Source organism: Manis pentadactyla, chromosome 7 (assembly GCF_030020395.1).
Source record: "Manis pentadactyla isolate mManPen7 chromosome 7, mManPen7.hap1, whole genome shotgun sequence".
NCBI lineage: Eukaryota > Metazoa > Chordata > Mammalia > Pholidota > Manidae > Manis > Manis pentadactyla.
The window spans coordinates 146,630,443-146,646,646 of record NC_080025.1 but is presented as its reverse complement, the minus strand read 5'-3'; the positions used below and the strand labels follow the sequence as shown (position 1 = coordinate 146,646,646).

The window sequence follows — 16,204 nt, the reverse complement described above, 5'->3', positions numbered from 1 at the left end:
GCTCCAATTCCCCAAGGCAGGGGCGAGGGGCAGGGCAAGCACCTGTCTCCTGAGTCCTTCCCTCCATTAGCATCAAATGTTACCTTGGGGTCAGTCATTATTATACCATTTTATCTAAAATGGAGACACTTGTAAGAGCTGGCTAGACATTTCCTATCTAACTCATCTGTCCTAGGCAGTAAGATAACGTTCCCTGGTTTGAAAAAAAAGCCACCTCCGGCACACATATGCCAGCAGTTCTGTTCAAGTGGGATTTCTTAGTTCCAAAGCAATGTCTCCATATTTGCAGCCAAAAAGCAAACTTTTCACCCATAACCACTATGGGGGAAAATGAAACTGACTTTGAGTGTCTTTTTAAAGAGATAAGTCAGCCTATGGAATGAGTCTGACACAAGGAAAGAGCTGAAGTCCAGTCCTATCAGAGGCGTGCAGGTGAGGCACGGCGGCCAAGCACAGCACAGCCTGGACCCCAGCGGCGGCCCTCACCTGGCCTGGCTACCACGGGGCCCAGGAGGTGCCAAGCCCTGCTAGCTGACGGCAACAAAGTTTTCAAAAAAGACAATTCAATAAAATTTGCCTGATACTAAATTTTGACTTCACAGATCCACTGGGTTTTGGTGACGATTTAGAATATACTTTAATGTCTCTCCTTGTTCAGTTTTTTACTGTTAAAATAAGCACCACTGCATGCAGCCAGAGACACCAGATTTTTGGAGAAGGAGCCAAATCTGCCTGGATCCTGGGATGTTCCCTAAAGTTGCTCTATTGAGTCAGTATCAGAGAAGAACAATCATAGACTCTTCGTTGGCATGAGTATTAGCTCATCTAGTCCCCAAACGTGCAAAGGGATCCTCAGAAGACACCTTTCTTACTGGTCACCTAGTTTCTGCCTGGACAACTCCCAGAACTGTGCAATCACTCCTCACATGTACAGTTATAACCATGTCATGATGCTATGACTCTTTATGGCTTTTCCTTTATATTAAGTGGGAACACAGTCCCCGACCCTCTGCACGGTCCCAGTACTTCCGTTTGAAGCAATAGAGAAGCATGGAAATTCTGGCGAAAAGGTCTACATTCACTTGGAAAATTCATTCAGATCAACCTGCTGCATGTGAAATACATAATTTTAAATGGCTTGATGCATTGTTTTTATTGCTTGCGACACTCTTTCTTTGTTTATAACATTTCTGCATAAAAACTGAAATTAATAAATACATCCCTCTTTCTTTGTTTATAACATTTCTGCATAAAAACTGAAATTAATAAATACATCCATAGCTCGTAAGCACATTTTTATGAGTGATGATGGGAAATAATGTTTTAAGAGAACTTTGGCTTTAAAAAGAGCGCCTTAAAAAGGGCAAATGAATCAGTTTCTTCTCTGGGAAGTTTTAGGGTATAATTATGACTTTGAACTTGGTCTATATTGGCTCTAAAGTGAGCATTTTGGTGTAGTTCTTATTCCTTCAAAATTTTTTTTATTTATTGAGAACCCACTATGTCCTGGGTGCTGTTCTAGGCCCTGGGATCAGAGTGTGGTTAAGGCCAAGTTCCTGCGATCACTGAAGGGGCGTCCTAGTGGGAGAGAAGAGATGGGCCCTGAAACGCACACGCGGAAATCCAGGGCAGGAGTGAGACGCGCTATGGGGCAAAATGAGGTGGGCGAGGGGACAGAGGATGCACGGGACGGGTGCAGAGTGGGCAGAGATGGGCTGGAAGGGAAGGAGGGGCTCTTGCACAGGCTCAGACCCCTAGTGGCTTGGACTGGGTCCCCATGCTCCTGACCTGCACAGGGCACATGTCCTCGCCTGGCACACTGTTGGGAATGTTTGTGTATCAAGTCCACGAGTATTCAGTCTGTTATTAGGGTGCCTTGTAGGTGCCAATGAACAGTCCTGCCTTCGGGGAGCTCAGGGTCGGGAAAGAAGAGCAGGACACAGTAGCCTAAGAGGCAAGAATGTGCTCAGCGCCCCGAGGCAGGAGAAAGAGAAGGTGTGGAGTCTTACAGGTATTGATACAACACTGGGAAAATGTGATCCGCTTCCTCCAGCAATGGCTGTGAAAGAGAAGTGCAGCAGTGCTTCTAGGAAGTTTGGTTAGAATTTCATGGAGGTTGAAGCTGATTGCTAAAATGCTGTAACTTTCACCTCCACCCTCTAATTTGTAGTTTACACATTTTGTATTCATCAACACAGTCTTACAGTCTTTGAACTGAACATCAAATGCTATATTTTTGAACTAATAAAATGTAATGATAATAAAACATCATTTTTATCTGTTTTATATATTGAAGTCCCTTTAGCATTTCACCTGAAAACTGGTTGTGTTGCTAAAAGTGGTTGAAAAGCTCTGACCTAGGAACCCTGCTCTATAGGCTGGGTAAGAGGGGCCGGAATGCAGACGGCCTTGATCGCTAATCAAAGGAGCAGTTTGATTTTTCTGTCTGTAGCTTGGCCAGTCATTCCTTTTTATCTATGACCTGTGTATCTGCCCTGGATCTTATGGCAAAAAGAATTTAAGGCAGACAAGAAAGATATAAATGTGCAGACAAAAATAAGCTTAAAGTGAGTGGGTGAGAAAAGCAGAACAATGTAAAAATAAGGTCCAAAAAAAAAGACAGTCAGGGGAAATGTCAAAATACAAACGTGCACCATAAAGCCCTATCCACATGGGCTGTGAATTCCCTGCCAAGCCTTCTAGCAGCCAGCACAAAGGGTGGGAATGTGATTCACAGCCCATAAGGTAAAAACAGACACTTACTACGGAAGTTAACCCCTTATCATGTTTGATGTGGTCCCGCTTGTTTATTTGTGTTTCTGTTGCTTGTGCTTTTGGTGACAGATCCGAGAAATCATTGTCAAGACCAACATGGTGAAGGTTTCCCCGTCTGCGTCTCCCAGAGGTATCCAGTTTCAGGTCTTGGGTTAAATCTTTAATCCCTTGAGTGGATTTTTGTGTCCGGTGTGAGATAAGGGTCCAGCTTCATTCACTGGCACGTGGGTGCCCAGGTTTCCGAGCACCATCTGTGTGGTCTGCACTTGCCCTGCCTGTGTTAATGGGTATCTGCCCTTCGGTGCCTGGGCCTTATTTTCTCTCAAGTCCCTCCCACCCCAACTTCTACCAGTGTATTTGTACTTCCCAGAACTTGCTGAAATCACCTAGATTTTTTCCCCCTAGTTTTTCAAAAACATTTTTTAGCCATCTTTATTAACAGTTGGATTGCATTTTTTGCATTAAATTTTATCCAATAATGACTTATAACTTCTGAAAAGTTTATTAGTTTCTTTGCTCATTGCTGCTTATTTCTCATGTCTTTCCTTCTCTGTGATCAACCACTTTCTTTTGTTTAAGTGCCACCTGTGTGTAATTTTTTTCCCACACATTCCATGTGTGAGTGGTAAATTTTCCATATTTGAATATCCTCTAGTTCAGTTTCCTGCCCATTTTCTGAATAAGAGCTCAGTGGAGATGGGACTGAGAGTTACGGATTGTTTTCCATCACAGCATCTTATGCACCGTGTTCCACTGTGTCCTGGGCTGCTGCTTGCAAGCTGAGAAGTCTGACACTAATCTGAGCATTTAAAACAACAAGTCAAAAGGAAAAAAAAAGAAAAAAAATCCTCCATTTTTTCCCTCCTTGTTATCTTATGTAATTTTTAACCTTTTAATTGTCAAATTTCATTAGGAGGAATTAACTTTAGGTCTTTTAAAATCTTATAAGACATCCAATAGTTCTCTTCTCTCTAGTGGCTCAATGCTCAGTGGAAATGTTTCCCATTATATCTTGGTTTACGTTTTTCTCCCCAGTTCTCCCAATATTCACATGGCAGATTGCATTTCTTGGGTCAATAATCAATATCTCTCAAGATTTCTCTGAATTTTAATTTCTGCCCAGTTGTGTGGGCTTCTGCTGGGTTTTCTGGGTTACTATTTGGTGGTGTTCTGGTCATAATTTTGCCCAAACAAGAATACTTTTGAGAAAGACATGTAGGCACTAAGAATAATTCTCAGGCCTTTACTGATCTTCATCAGGCATTAACCAGGGATTTTTTGGGGAAATTGAGGCATATAATTACTCCCATCTATTCAATGTTTCTTTAGAACTTAAACATTTTTTTGGCAAATATTTTGCTGTCCGTTGGCTTTTCTGCAGCAGCCTGTTCTTGTGTTACAGTTGTGGAACCTTCTGGAATCTCAAGGACATTTATGGTGACACATATGCAGTAAGGTCACCAAAGTGAACTTTATGACGTCTCTCCTGGGTCCTTTTCTCATGTTTGGTTCGAGGTCTCTCTTTCCTGTTTCTTCTGTGCTAAGTGATCTCTGCTGTCTTCTGCCACGTGGAGTTGAGAGTCCAGGTGGGCAGTGTGCAGCCCGTGTCATAGAGCCTGGGGTCCTGGAGGTGCACGGCGGCAGCAGGGAGCCACTGTCCCCAAGTGCTTGGGCTCCTTGCCCTCAAGGACCGGAGGCACGGCCCTAATTCCTGACTGCTGTCCACCCAAGAGACTGCCACGGCCAAGTGTCCTCTTTACCTGACCTAAGGGGGAAGTTTAGCCCACAGCTGTGTGAGCAGAGCGGGCACCTCTCCGCCCGGCCCCTCAAGGGACTACCGCCACCTGCTCCCAGCCTCCGCCGCCTCTGATCTGATTCAGAATTCTAGGAAAACAAAGTTTGTTTTAATTTTTTTGGTAATCATGTCTTTCACCGATCATGTTACACAGCCCACTCTGTCTTTCACTTTCAATATGATCCACTTATAGTTACTTTTCAAAAATTCTTCGATGCTCTAGTCTGCTGCTGGCCCTCTTCCTGGTGGCCTGGTGGTCCCACTTACTCTTCGTTTTTATGTTTCTTCTACATTTTACTTAGAAAAGAGACAACTGTATGTGCTTGGGAAGCCATTCTGAAGAGAGATGTTCTTTAGGGAATATGACTCGCAGTCAGGAGCAAGAGAGGCTGCCTGGAGGCAGGCTGAAGGACACCCGGGCAGAAAAGGGCCCTTCCTGCTCGGGCCAGGCGAGCGGGAATGAAGGCAGCGGGCGGGCTGCCCAGCGCTAGTTATTGCAACTGATTGGCATTACTTATCTTCAGGGGCGTTTCGAGTAGGACACGGTCAGGATGAAACCTCTTATTCTGCAGACAGGTGCCCAGGCGCCAGGCGCCAGCACAGCTCAGACACTTGCCCTGTGATGAGAGATGTTTGCCTGGTTGCTAGTAAGGAGTGGGGGCTCCTATCGAGTGGTTTGCCTGGGGTCTGGTGCATTTACTGAGTTTAGCACCTTCCAAAAACCCACGTAAATTATACTGGAGATAGAGCCTGCCTTGAGAATCCCTCTCCTTCTCTTAGTACAAGCAACCTCGAAGGAATCACTCCAAAAGTCAGGCAGTTTGCACAGATGTTCTCACAAACACACCAGCAATCCTCCACGGAGTCTCAGACCCGGTCCGAAGCACTCACTTGGACAAACCCCAAATTATAAAGGCGAGTCCAGGTCCATGCCTGGGAAGCGCGGTCTGTGGGCCTCCAGAGGGCCAGGCAGCTTGCAGAATCAAGCCAGCTCTTCCCCCTTCTCAAATCTTGTTGGAATTGATTCCACCCTGTATGTTGGAAACCAATCACACAATATTGTCAGTGAGGATGTTGAAAATGTATTCTTTTTCTAGCTCTGGGACTATCGTTTGCAGGTGTGAGTTATTGGAAATAATTTCAGCCGAAGCAGAATGTTCCATGCCACACTGGGTCAGAATGAACAAGGGCACTCCTGCCCAGATGCACACTAAAGGGCTACAGGTGACCCCAGGACCCCGGGCCACCTGGGAGGCTCTGGAGTTGTCTTTGCGCCCACCCAGAGGATTATGACAGAGCCGTCCTGCGGATTCCCTGGGCACCAGCCTTCCCGGGGAAAACTTCTGCAGTGCGTCAGGAGTAGTGGCCCTTTCCGTTCCTTCCAGAAACAGAGCTCCACGCATGTCTCTTCACGAGGGCACATTTCTGTTCATGTTGACCTCAGCTGACCACAGGGCTTTAGAAGTTAGCCCCGTTTTAAAAAAATCTGCTGTGTTTCGTTCTGCAGGACAAGATGAGTTCAGGATGGATCTCGAACCCACAAACATATTCCATCCCAGACAATCTGGAGTCTGAGACTTCACCGTTAAGGACATATTCATTTCTTTCAGGGGAGGGCACTGATTGGGACGCTGCATGGCACGCGGGCCACCCCCTCCCTCGCTGCTACCCGCAGCAGACAGGACCAGTCACCCGGGACATCCTTTCTTGCTGAGCCTGGCCTTGGCCTCAGAATCCTTCTCATCCACAGCACCGCAGCCAGTGAAGTCTGGCCTGTGAGAGTGATACCTATTTCCATCCGTGCCTTCTCCGTGCCCTCACCACAGCTCAGGGAGGGTGGACGTAACACAGCAGCACCGTACTGGGCATTCCCCCAGTAAGCTATGGCTCCCCAGGACAGGCTGTGGGCAGGGCGGCTGGGAGCACTGGGCATCTGGAAGAGGACAGGCGAAGAGGGGAAAGGGTGCCAAGAGGAGGGTCAAACACCACAGAAACAAGAACATCTGGTTCCTTCCTAACATCTGCCAAGAGCCAGCTGTCGGGGGCTGTGCAGGCACAGATACTCCTGAGCTCGCCAGGGACTTCATTTCTGTGCCTACCAGATGGCTATTTAATGTGCTGTGACTCTGGCCAGCGTGGTCACTTCGGCAATGTCCCACCCTGCTGTGTAGGCGGAGACCTGGGCTGCCAGCACCAGCTTGCTGAGGAATAAGGCTGTCCGTTCACATCTGGAAACCCCGGCGCTGCCTTGTTAATTTCTGTAGCCTCAGCCTAACATCTGGATACTGCGTTTGTAGCTGGTGGATATCTAAGACATTCTTAATTGGTTACTAAGGTGATGGTGATGATGCCGACTGGGATCCTAACAGTATTAGTTACCATTTATGAAGCATTTACAATGCATCTCTGAGCACTCCACATGCATTATTTTTATTAACCATCACAGTGACTTTATGCGATAGGTACTGTTACTCCCCCAGTTTTCAGGATGAGTAAGGGGAGGATTTGCAAAGCGAACTGACAAGCCCACATCACAGAGCTAGTGGGCGGAAGAGCCCAGTCCTTCCCAGGGTTGTCGGGCTGCACACTTGATCACTCTCCATTATCATGGTTTCCCTCCTTCTTTTGAGGATAACAGCGATGGAGAGGGTGGAGGTCTCAAGGGATATTTAATAGTAAGAACGGTAATAGGATAGAGTCACTCTATGTTAAGCTTGGGTGAGTATATTTTATTTCAATTTGACTTCAAGATGGAGAAGTTGTCTTGATAAGTTAATCTGCTGAATCTACGACCAAATATATTTGACACTGGGAAATAGCTCCCTGAGCCACAATACAACACCCAAAGTGGGTGAAGGCCTGGGATGGTCCAAGTTCATCAACACAGGTGGTTCCCTTCCCCACATAGAACAGGAAGCAGAAGCTATAGTTTCTACCCTTCATTGTAAGGGAGAGGAGTTTACCTAGTTATTGTTAAACATAAAAAAATGTTTCAGCATGAAGCAGCAAATGCCTGATTCATACAGGGGTCCCATTTTCCTGGCAGGATTTAGGCATTTCTTAGCATGGGATTGATTGCGTCCTTTTGACAAACTTGAAGGAAAATGAATCATGTTCTTGGGATTTGGTTTGAAGAGAAAAATCAGATTCTAAACAGAGGCTGTGATTGTGTAACTCAAATTATGTAAATTGGGCACTTTGCTCAGTTGCTGAGTTGCTCTCAGGGTTGAACTGCATTGGGGAGGAGAAAACGGAGAACTTTTCAAAGTTCCATGCAACCCGAGTATTCATTTTGCTTTATGACATGGAAGAAAAATTCCTGGAGAAAATCTATATTAGAACTGCCCTTCTCCCTCTGGTACGCCAGGGTTATCTTCCAAACACATGTTTTGGACCATGTTACTATTTTCCTCAGGGCCTCTCTGATCCCTTCTAGAATGTGGTAAAGTCATTAAGAATAGTCTTAGGCACAAAATCTCATGCGGATGCCTCTAATTTTGTGTCCCTGAGAAAATCAATAGAGACTTCTTTCCTCTCTGTCTTGCATGAGAAGGTGATACAGGTCACGGAAGGGAGGTGTTGGGGTTTAGTGGCACCCCTCCCAAAGACACGTTGAAGTTCTAATGCCCAATGCCTGTGTGTGTGACCTTATTTGGAAATAAGGTCTTTGCAAATGTAATCAAGATGGGGTCACACTGGATCTGGGAGGGACCTCACCCAATGACTGGGGTCCTTATAAGGAAGGGGAAATTTGGACACAGACACATGTGCCTGTGGAGGCAGAAACGAAGGTGTTGCGTCTGTAAGCCAGGAACCCCAAGGATTGCTGGCAACTACCAGAAGCTCGGAGAGACACACGGACCAAGTTCTCCCTCAGATCCTCAAGGAGGAATCCACTCTGTGCACAACTTGCCCTCAGACTGCTGACCTCCAGACTGTGAGAAAATATATTCTGTTGTTTTAAATCACCTAAATTGTGGCAATTTGTTATGGCCACCCCAGGAAACTAATACAGCAGGTGAGTACTTTTTCTTTAACAATATGATCGAGCTTGCGCAGGACCTGAAGGTGGGTGTCCCAGCTCTGTGGGTGAAGCAGCCAGGCTTCTGATCTGGGTGTCCATGGAGAGCTGAGGAATCTGTGACAACATCCAGACCTAGGTGGGTCCGCAGCCATGCCCACTGCTGGGCAAGTTCCCCACTGCAAGTTCACCCCTCCTGGGGTGGGATAAAAATCAGCCCTTGCCTGAAAGAGGGCTTGGAGAATGTATAGGAGTTCATCAAGCAATTAAAGACAAAGGTATGGAAATGTGAGCTGTGTTCAGTGTAAGGAACTCTGAGTAGATCTCTTTGTGTTCCAGCATACATTGCAACGTATCAGAAATGGGAATATAAAATGAAATATATTATAAGGAATGTACTTTTCAATTTATTAAGAACTAGATAAATATTAGGTATTTCTATGATTATTCATCTTAAAGGGTCATTGGGAAGACCATTAAGTACATAGATCAAAAGCGTATCGTCATATCCTGGAAAATAATTATAAAATGTTACATCATAATGCAGTATTTTGGATTTGGCCAGCTTTATTGCCAGACCCTAGAGATTTGGAAAGAAACCTCAACCTCTCTATATTAAATACGTAGGTGAGTTTCCATGAGGTTCTACTGAACGTGGTTTCCAGGTGTCCCTTCTGCACCTCTAGTGACCATATGAATGAAACCTATACCTTTTAGAGACAAATATTGACCCAGATGGATGGGATCCAGCTAGGCTATAAGTGGTTATAAGCACTACAAACATTTCTGAGTTTTTACTATTGTATTTTAATTTATTTTTAATATAGTGTCCAAAGGAATAAAAAAATTTTTGCACTTTGAAGTTTTTACACATTTAATAAAGAACCTAAGAATTATAAAGATATGTAAAAATGGAAAGCCTTGAGAAACCACAGAATAAATGTTAATGAAAAATTTGAGGAGATAGCACATGAAGATAAGACTGAATGAAACTATGATGGTGAAGATGGACAAACACACTGTGGAAGAACAAGGGACATCAGGACAAGAACCATGTGCTGAAGGACTGATTAAACAGAAGTAGGGATTGCAAACAACTGATGAGCAAGCCAGCAACGATAAAGTTACAATGCTGAGCACTATCACGTAGGTTAAAGGTCAGGTCCATGCCAGATAAACTTGCTCCAAACTATCAAATGGAAGGTTCACAGAAGAGTGGGAAGAATGACCAAGTTTATGTGGGGCTGTTGCAATTTCCTGACTTTATTGCTGCTAATATGATACCCAGCCCTTATGTCCTGATGTGGGGTTTGCTCTGATGAGGCATCTATTTTGACTGGCTGGTGCCCACCTTGTTCCAGTTATAAATCCTTTGACTATTATTTCTGCCTATGCCCAAACTGATCTATTTAGAGTCTCCTGTGCAATGGATGGAACATTTGTGAATGTGGGAGTATTCAGAGGTCTCCCTTTGCCTAATTCAAAGAATCCTCTAATGCCACTACATTTTCCCTCAAACTAAAAAGAAAGGAATTTTTTGGTTCTGGTTGCATCTTAAAGGCTAAGTTAATCTACATAATAAAGTACTGCAGGCAAGGGATGGAGCGGGGGTCTCTAAGGTTGGGGTGTAGAAGTTACTTTGGCCAGAATTTTGCAAGAATCTCTCAGAGTAGCTTTGGGGTGTGAAGGAAATAAACAGGAGAGGACATTTAGTAAATGCTGCTGTGGGCTACGCATTTGGGTCTACTTTAATATCTACTGAGAAACTCAGAGAAATAAAATTATTTAAAAGTATTTTTAAATAATTAAAAATACTTTAAAATAATTGTTAAGTTGGACTTAAATGGGGGTGTCTGCTCAGCTGACTGAGCCGCGGGCTGCAGGACTCCCCCACGTGACCGCAGACCCCCTCGTGCTCTTGCTCATGTGGTGCCCCCACTTCTGGATGGCTTCTCACAGTCTGAATCCTGCCCACACATTTATTTGAAATGCTATCTCATCTGTGAAGCTTCTCTCTAGTCTCCCCCCTCAACAAAAAACCCCAAGCAATCAAACTGAGTCACTGTCATCGTTTCTCTTTGGAAATCTCATAACCCTCGCTGTTTCCATTCTCACAGCAGTTACCGCCACCACTGGGGGTGTAAACCCGGGGGCTGCTCAGTTTGGCGTGGGGTGAGGGTTTGGCTGTCAGGCCTGTGAAATCAGAGGTCCATGCGTTGGCTCCTGATGTCATCTTATCCATTTTATCCACTTGTAAATTTGTCTTTCTAGGAAATCCCTTTTAAAAAATGCAGTTTTAATGGGGCTTTAGGGGGGAGGTTAATTTGGGCATTTGTTAGTTAAGCCAGAAAATAGGTTATTATGGAAGAAGTTTTAAAGAGCAATTTTGCAGAGAAGAGGGCTAGTTTATGCTTACTTTAAGATGAGGCAACAGGCTAAATATCTGAATAGGTTCTACATGATTCAGAAAACCCTGGGGTGAGACTCCATGATCAATTAAGCCTTCAGTTTCTTAATACAGGGGAGCAGGAAAGGAGATGAGATTGCATGACCTCAGAGATCTAGTCCTACCCTTTAAATTCCATGAATCTGTTTGATTGCTGGTGGAGACTTCGGCATTTGTGGGGAGGGATGGGCCCTCCCTTCTGATGGCAAGATCAGGACGGTCTCTGGGCTGGGCCAGTGTGTCCGACCTGACAGGCTGTGCTCGCCCTTTGCTTTCCTCTAAGAGAACATCAGAGAAGAGCCATCTCTTCACACTAAACATTCACAGACCACAATACAAGCAGTCACATGAATTGAAAATGTCCCCAAACTAGCAAGGACATAAACATAAAAAGAAATGTTATTCCCACTAAGGATGGAATGCCAGCAGGCAGACTGGAAATTTGCACATGAACAACTGTTCAGTGATCTCCAAACACACTGTCCATATGGCTGCCCAACGTGGACGCCATGGTTACAACTGTCTTTTGGGACCTTCCCTGCCTGAATCCTGGGCCACAGATCTCCAGGGAGAGCCTGCTCAATGCCATCCTGGGGCGGACCTCTGGAAACAACAACAAAAGGCTGCCAGTTGTTAGGACAAGGCCACGGAGACTAAACTGTGGTTGGAGAACATCCCACGGGACTTAGCGAGCTCCCGATCTCCAAAGAGAAACAGCGAAAGGATGTCACCAATGAAGATGCTGGACTGTGTGAAAGGTCACCATGTGCAGCAAGTATTAGTGAGTCGGGACCAATCCAAGAATAAGAAAGCCATTGTCACCACCCAGACCAGAGACACCACAGGCCCAGCTCAAAATCTGCCTCACATATAAACAGTTTCCAGCAAATGTTATCCGGCCTCTTTCAAGGATCTTCCCTGAGGGAGGGTTTATCCCCTTCCTCACGTAACCATTCTTGTCCGGGATGTTCTTCTGTCAGTCCCCTTCAGTTTCTCCCTTTTGCATTTAATCATGACATTCCTATGTTTTAAAGCCACTTCCTCCTTGAGATAAGATTTCAGATCTCTGATTTGTAGCTTCCGTCAGACTGTTGTCTCTGGCTGGCAGGGTGTCCGCTTGCCCTGTAAGTCTCTATGTATTTCCAAGTTGTAATGTCACGAGGACCCTGACCTGGAGCCTAGGAATCCAGAGCCCTGGATGCTGGTCCTCCGTGCATCCCAGACTCACCTGGGGCTGGGGAGGCACCTCACTTCCAGCTCAGGCTTGTCACTTGGCAGGAGAGGTGGGTGGATGAGCTCTCGGTTCTCCCTCCTGCAGCAGCCATCCTGCAACTTCAGAGGCTTGGTGGTCTGTCTCCAGTCGGTCATCTTCGAGGGGACGAGGGACTCCTGGTGCATCCGATGCAACCCCTTTCCTCCCCATTGTCTTAGAAGAATGTCTGGGCTGAGGTTGTGGTGGCCAGTGGCTGCATCTTTCTTTCTCTGGCTCTTCAAGATTCCAGGTGATGCTGGTAAAAGCAGGTGAGGTCGCGCACTGGCAAACAGTTAGCAAAGGCCAGCAGGGATCCCGCTCTAAGAAAGCCTTTCCTCTCCATCCGTGGCTTGCAGGGTTGAGTTACTCCAGGTCCCAGTTGTTCTCCACTTGGGGTTTCCTTTGAGCTGATCTCAGTAGCTCTTCTTTGGGACAGATTTTTGTAATGACCATATTTACTATTACTTACATCTCATGGGTTCACATCTTATCTTTTCAAGATGTGAGGACAGGATGCAAAGATATGGCTTTAGGTATGCTACTGGAGTGATCAAGAACTTTCTGAAGTTTGGGATAGATTTTCCATGGATTGGGTCATAGGAAAATGATTTTTTTCCTGTTGAGATGTCTTTTATATAAGCTCAATCTTGAAATATCCTTAAGATGTTGATCTTTGAAATCAGATGGCCTAAGTTCATCAGTGTGTAAGATCCCTGCCCCAACCACCTTGAGGGACATTTTAAAAATGGGCAACGTAGCCAGACTTTGGGATGAACTGTGCAGCACACGGACACTCTGATAAGCTGCCAACCATGGCACGATGTGAAGGCCCCTACCGCTCCCGCTAGCCTGGGCCCGTGAGCCAGCGTCATCAACCGGGCAGCATCCTTACCTCCTCCCCCGGCGGCCGCCTCCCCTCCTGCGCGTGTGCCCACAGACCCCACCACTGATTCAGAGACGGGCCTGGACCGGGTGGGAACCTACCTTCACACTTGAGCAGGAAGAAGTCCGAGCTGAGGCTGAAGGATGCGCTGAAGTAGGTGCAGTCTCCCACCAGGTCGCAGGACAGGCACAGCCTGTTGAAGCTGCCCACCGTGCTAGCGCTGGCGCACAGAGAGCAGGGCGTGAGCCGCGGCAGCACAGAGAGGGCACGGGCAGCGGTGCGGGCCCAGGACCCCCGTGGCAATGCCAGCTGGCTGCTCTCTCTTCCCCCAGACGTGCTCTGGGGGGCCCGGTGCTGGGCCTTCCTCCTGTGTCTGCCTGCCAGGTGCCCCTGAAGGTCAGCTATCCTACCTCCCTGGGCTGGCAGGTCCCCTCGGCTTGGAAGAGCTCTAGGCACCTCTGCTTTATGGAGGGGTGTGTATGCTTTTATTTCTGCCCCAGCGCATCCCTGATTTGAGGACAGGGCAAGGCCTGTACTGGTATCCAAGCCTCTTGTCCTCTGAGTAGGTGGTTCACTGTTTGGGAACAGGAGGCATGTTTCCCGTATCTTAGCATCCCCCCGGGAATTCCCCCTAACACTGCCGTAGGACAAGGCAGGGACTCCGAAACTGTGGGTCACACTGCGCACTGGCTGCTCCCCAGGCCAGTTCTGCCAGCAGGGTGACCCGCTGAGAGCACCTTCCCAGTCAACCAGCTAGAAGAGTAGAAGGCCAGGGCCACTCTGACCAAGTACATTTCATGTCAGAAGGCCTAAAATGTGTTTCTATAAAAGGACAGATACCCAGGAATTGTTTCATTGGCCTGGAGGTTCTTGCCCGAGCTCTTCACAGGGGAGGGGGCCGCCTAACTGTGGTGCTGGTATGAAGTCTGCCTACAGCAGTGGGGGGAGTGAGTGGGGGGGGGTTGCAGGCGGCCTGCCCACCTCTACAGTGTGTTGGCAGGACCACCCGAGTCACCACGCACCGTGTGGCCCCGTGAAGCCTGCAAGGAGGCCAGCCTGTGGCCACACAGACTCGCCACTTTTCTCCCCCTGCCAAGACTCCCTTATTACTGGTCTTTTATGCCGTCAGCATGTGGGCCTGGGGACAGGAGGGGACACAGCTGTCCACCTCATGGGCTTCTCCAAGGTCCAGCAGTTGGGGGGCAGAGAAGGCACTGCCTCAGCCCAGACTGTGGGCTGCCTGCCTGGGCCTCAGTGTGCACAGAACGGAGCCTCCGGAAGGCTGATGTGCATGGAGGCAGCCACCAGCCTCTACTCTGCTCCTGCCTGGAAACACGGAGGAGGTAAAAGCCTGGCCCGTGTCCACCTCTGCTCGTCCCACTTAGACCTGATCCCTTCTCCAGTGAGAGAGGCAATGCAGCAGATGGCAGCATTTAATGCCGGAGAGGGACTGACACTGGGAAAATCCGGTCCTTGTCAGGGGCCCAGAGGCCTCCCCTCCTCCGCCTGCCTTGAGACAGCGGACCCTGACCCGCGTCACAGAGCAGTCTGGCCGTGACGTGGGGACCTCGCCTGCAAGGCCCCCACGTGCCCCCAAAGCAGACTCTCCTTCCTGCAGACACCCGGGAGAGTGAGGCCTGCAGATCAGCCCTTCCGGAGGAAGGGGAGTGTCACAGCCTGTGGGTGTCAGGAGGAGGAAGTGACCCAGGGGCACTCAGCTCCACTAGAGCAGAGAAAGGGGGCTTCAGTGCGGCGGCCTCGGCACTTTCGGCCCCTTGTGTCCAGCCTTCGTAGCCGCTCCTCCACGTGGGGTTTCCCCTGCCGCCGCCCCGGAGCCTGAGGCCGGCCTGGGGGAGACAGCGCTGGGCGCGGGGCAGGGCCTGTACCTGTAGAGCTGCCGTCTCCGGGGCAGGTCTTCCGTGCTGAGGAAGTAGCTGCAAAGACGACAGGCGCGCGGGTCAGCTGGGGCAGGCCTGCGCCGCACGCCACTCCTCAGGGACCTCGGAGGCAGCGACATGTCTCCCGCTGGGGTCCAGCTACGAGTGCGGGTGGGGCCGGAGAGAGCCACACGGCCAGGGGCTGAGGGCCAGGCCGGGGCGGCCCTCTGCAGGCCCTGGGACCTCCCGCATTAGCCTGTGGCTTCTGCGAAGGGCCGGGACGGTGGGGGTGTACGCCTGGATTCGGGTGTGGAAATTTCCTTACAAGGCCATTAGCCTTCTGCAGGGTAAGCACCCGAGAACACAGCACAAGCCCAGACACAAGGCCTGGATCAATATCCCTCGCTGAGTGGTCTTCCCTGGGACCCCGAATGAGGAAAGCCGGCTCCAGCCCCGGACCGGGCAGGATGACCAGCACGTGGGCCGACTCCAGCTGTCTGAATCCCCTGTCACCGACTGAGTAGCCTGCAGAAAATTACTTCACTTCTTTTGGCTTGGCTAAGTTATTTTTGACGTGAGGAAGGCAGGAAACCTACCTCGTGGCCCATGGTGTTGGAAGAGATAATGCTCGGGCCCAGTTGGAGCAGCCCCTGGACCAGCGAAGAATCAAGACCTTCCCCTAATACCACCACCAGCCCACCCACAGGTGCCCACCGCAGGTGCCCACCACAGGCCTGGCTGCTCATTTATCCCTGCCATCCTGCACTTTGGAAGGGGGCCGCTCAGACAGGAACCTATGACGTCGTTCATGACAGGGCAGGGCCCCAGGGGCGTCTGAGAGGGAGTGAGGGCCTCTATGCCATACCCCGCGCTCAGCAAGGAAATCCGAGGGGAAGACAGCGAATGCGCCTGTCAGCAGCAGGTGGGCCCTGGGCGGGCCGCCTGCCGGCCGCACGGTCCGATTCGCACTCACATCTTATTGCGCTTCTCATCATAGGACAGGATCTGGGTGACGTCCCAGTCCCCGGAGGTGATGGACTGTATGTTGTCGTTGCTGCTGTTGGGCTGAACAGACAAACACGGAGGCGTGGCGGGCGGGCCTGTCGCCTGCTGAGACCCCGTCCTTCTGCGAAGCCAGCGGCCCACCCCAGCCCT

At 48.8% G+C, this 16,204-nt stretch overlaps 1 protein-coding gene across 5 annotated transcripts in view; it reads right to left on the bottom strand.

Annotated features, from left to right (window-relative positions):
• DPP6 (dipeptidyl peptidase like 6) overlaps window positions 1-16,204 on the bottom strand; it is an 839,060-nt gene that overhangs the window by 52,116 nt on the left and 770,740 nt on the right. For all 5 annotated transcript variants that reach the window (XM_036899605.2, XM_036899607.2, XM_036899604.2 and 2 more), the window contains exons 14-16: window positions 16,023-16,114; window positions 15,059-15,106; window positions 13,274-13,392 (exon numbers count right to left, since the gene is read on the bottom strand). In XM_036899605.2, the coding sequence (XP_036755500.2) occupies window positions 13,274-13,392; window positions 15,059-15,106; window positions 16,023-16,114 (259 nt within the window). The remainder of the gene's footprint in view (window positions 1-13,273; window positions 13,393-15,058; window positions 15,107-16,022; window positions 16,115-16,204) is intronic.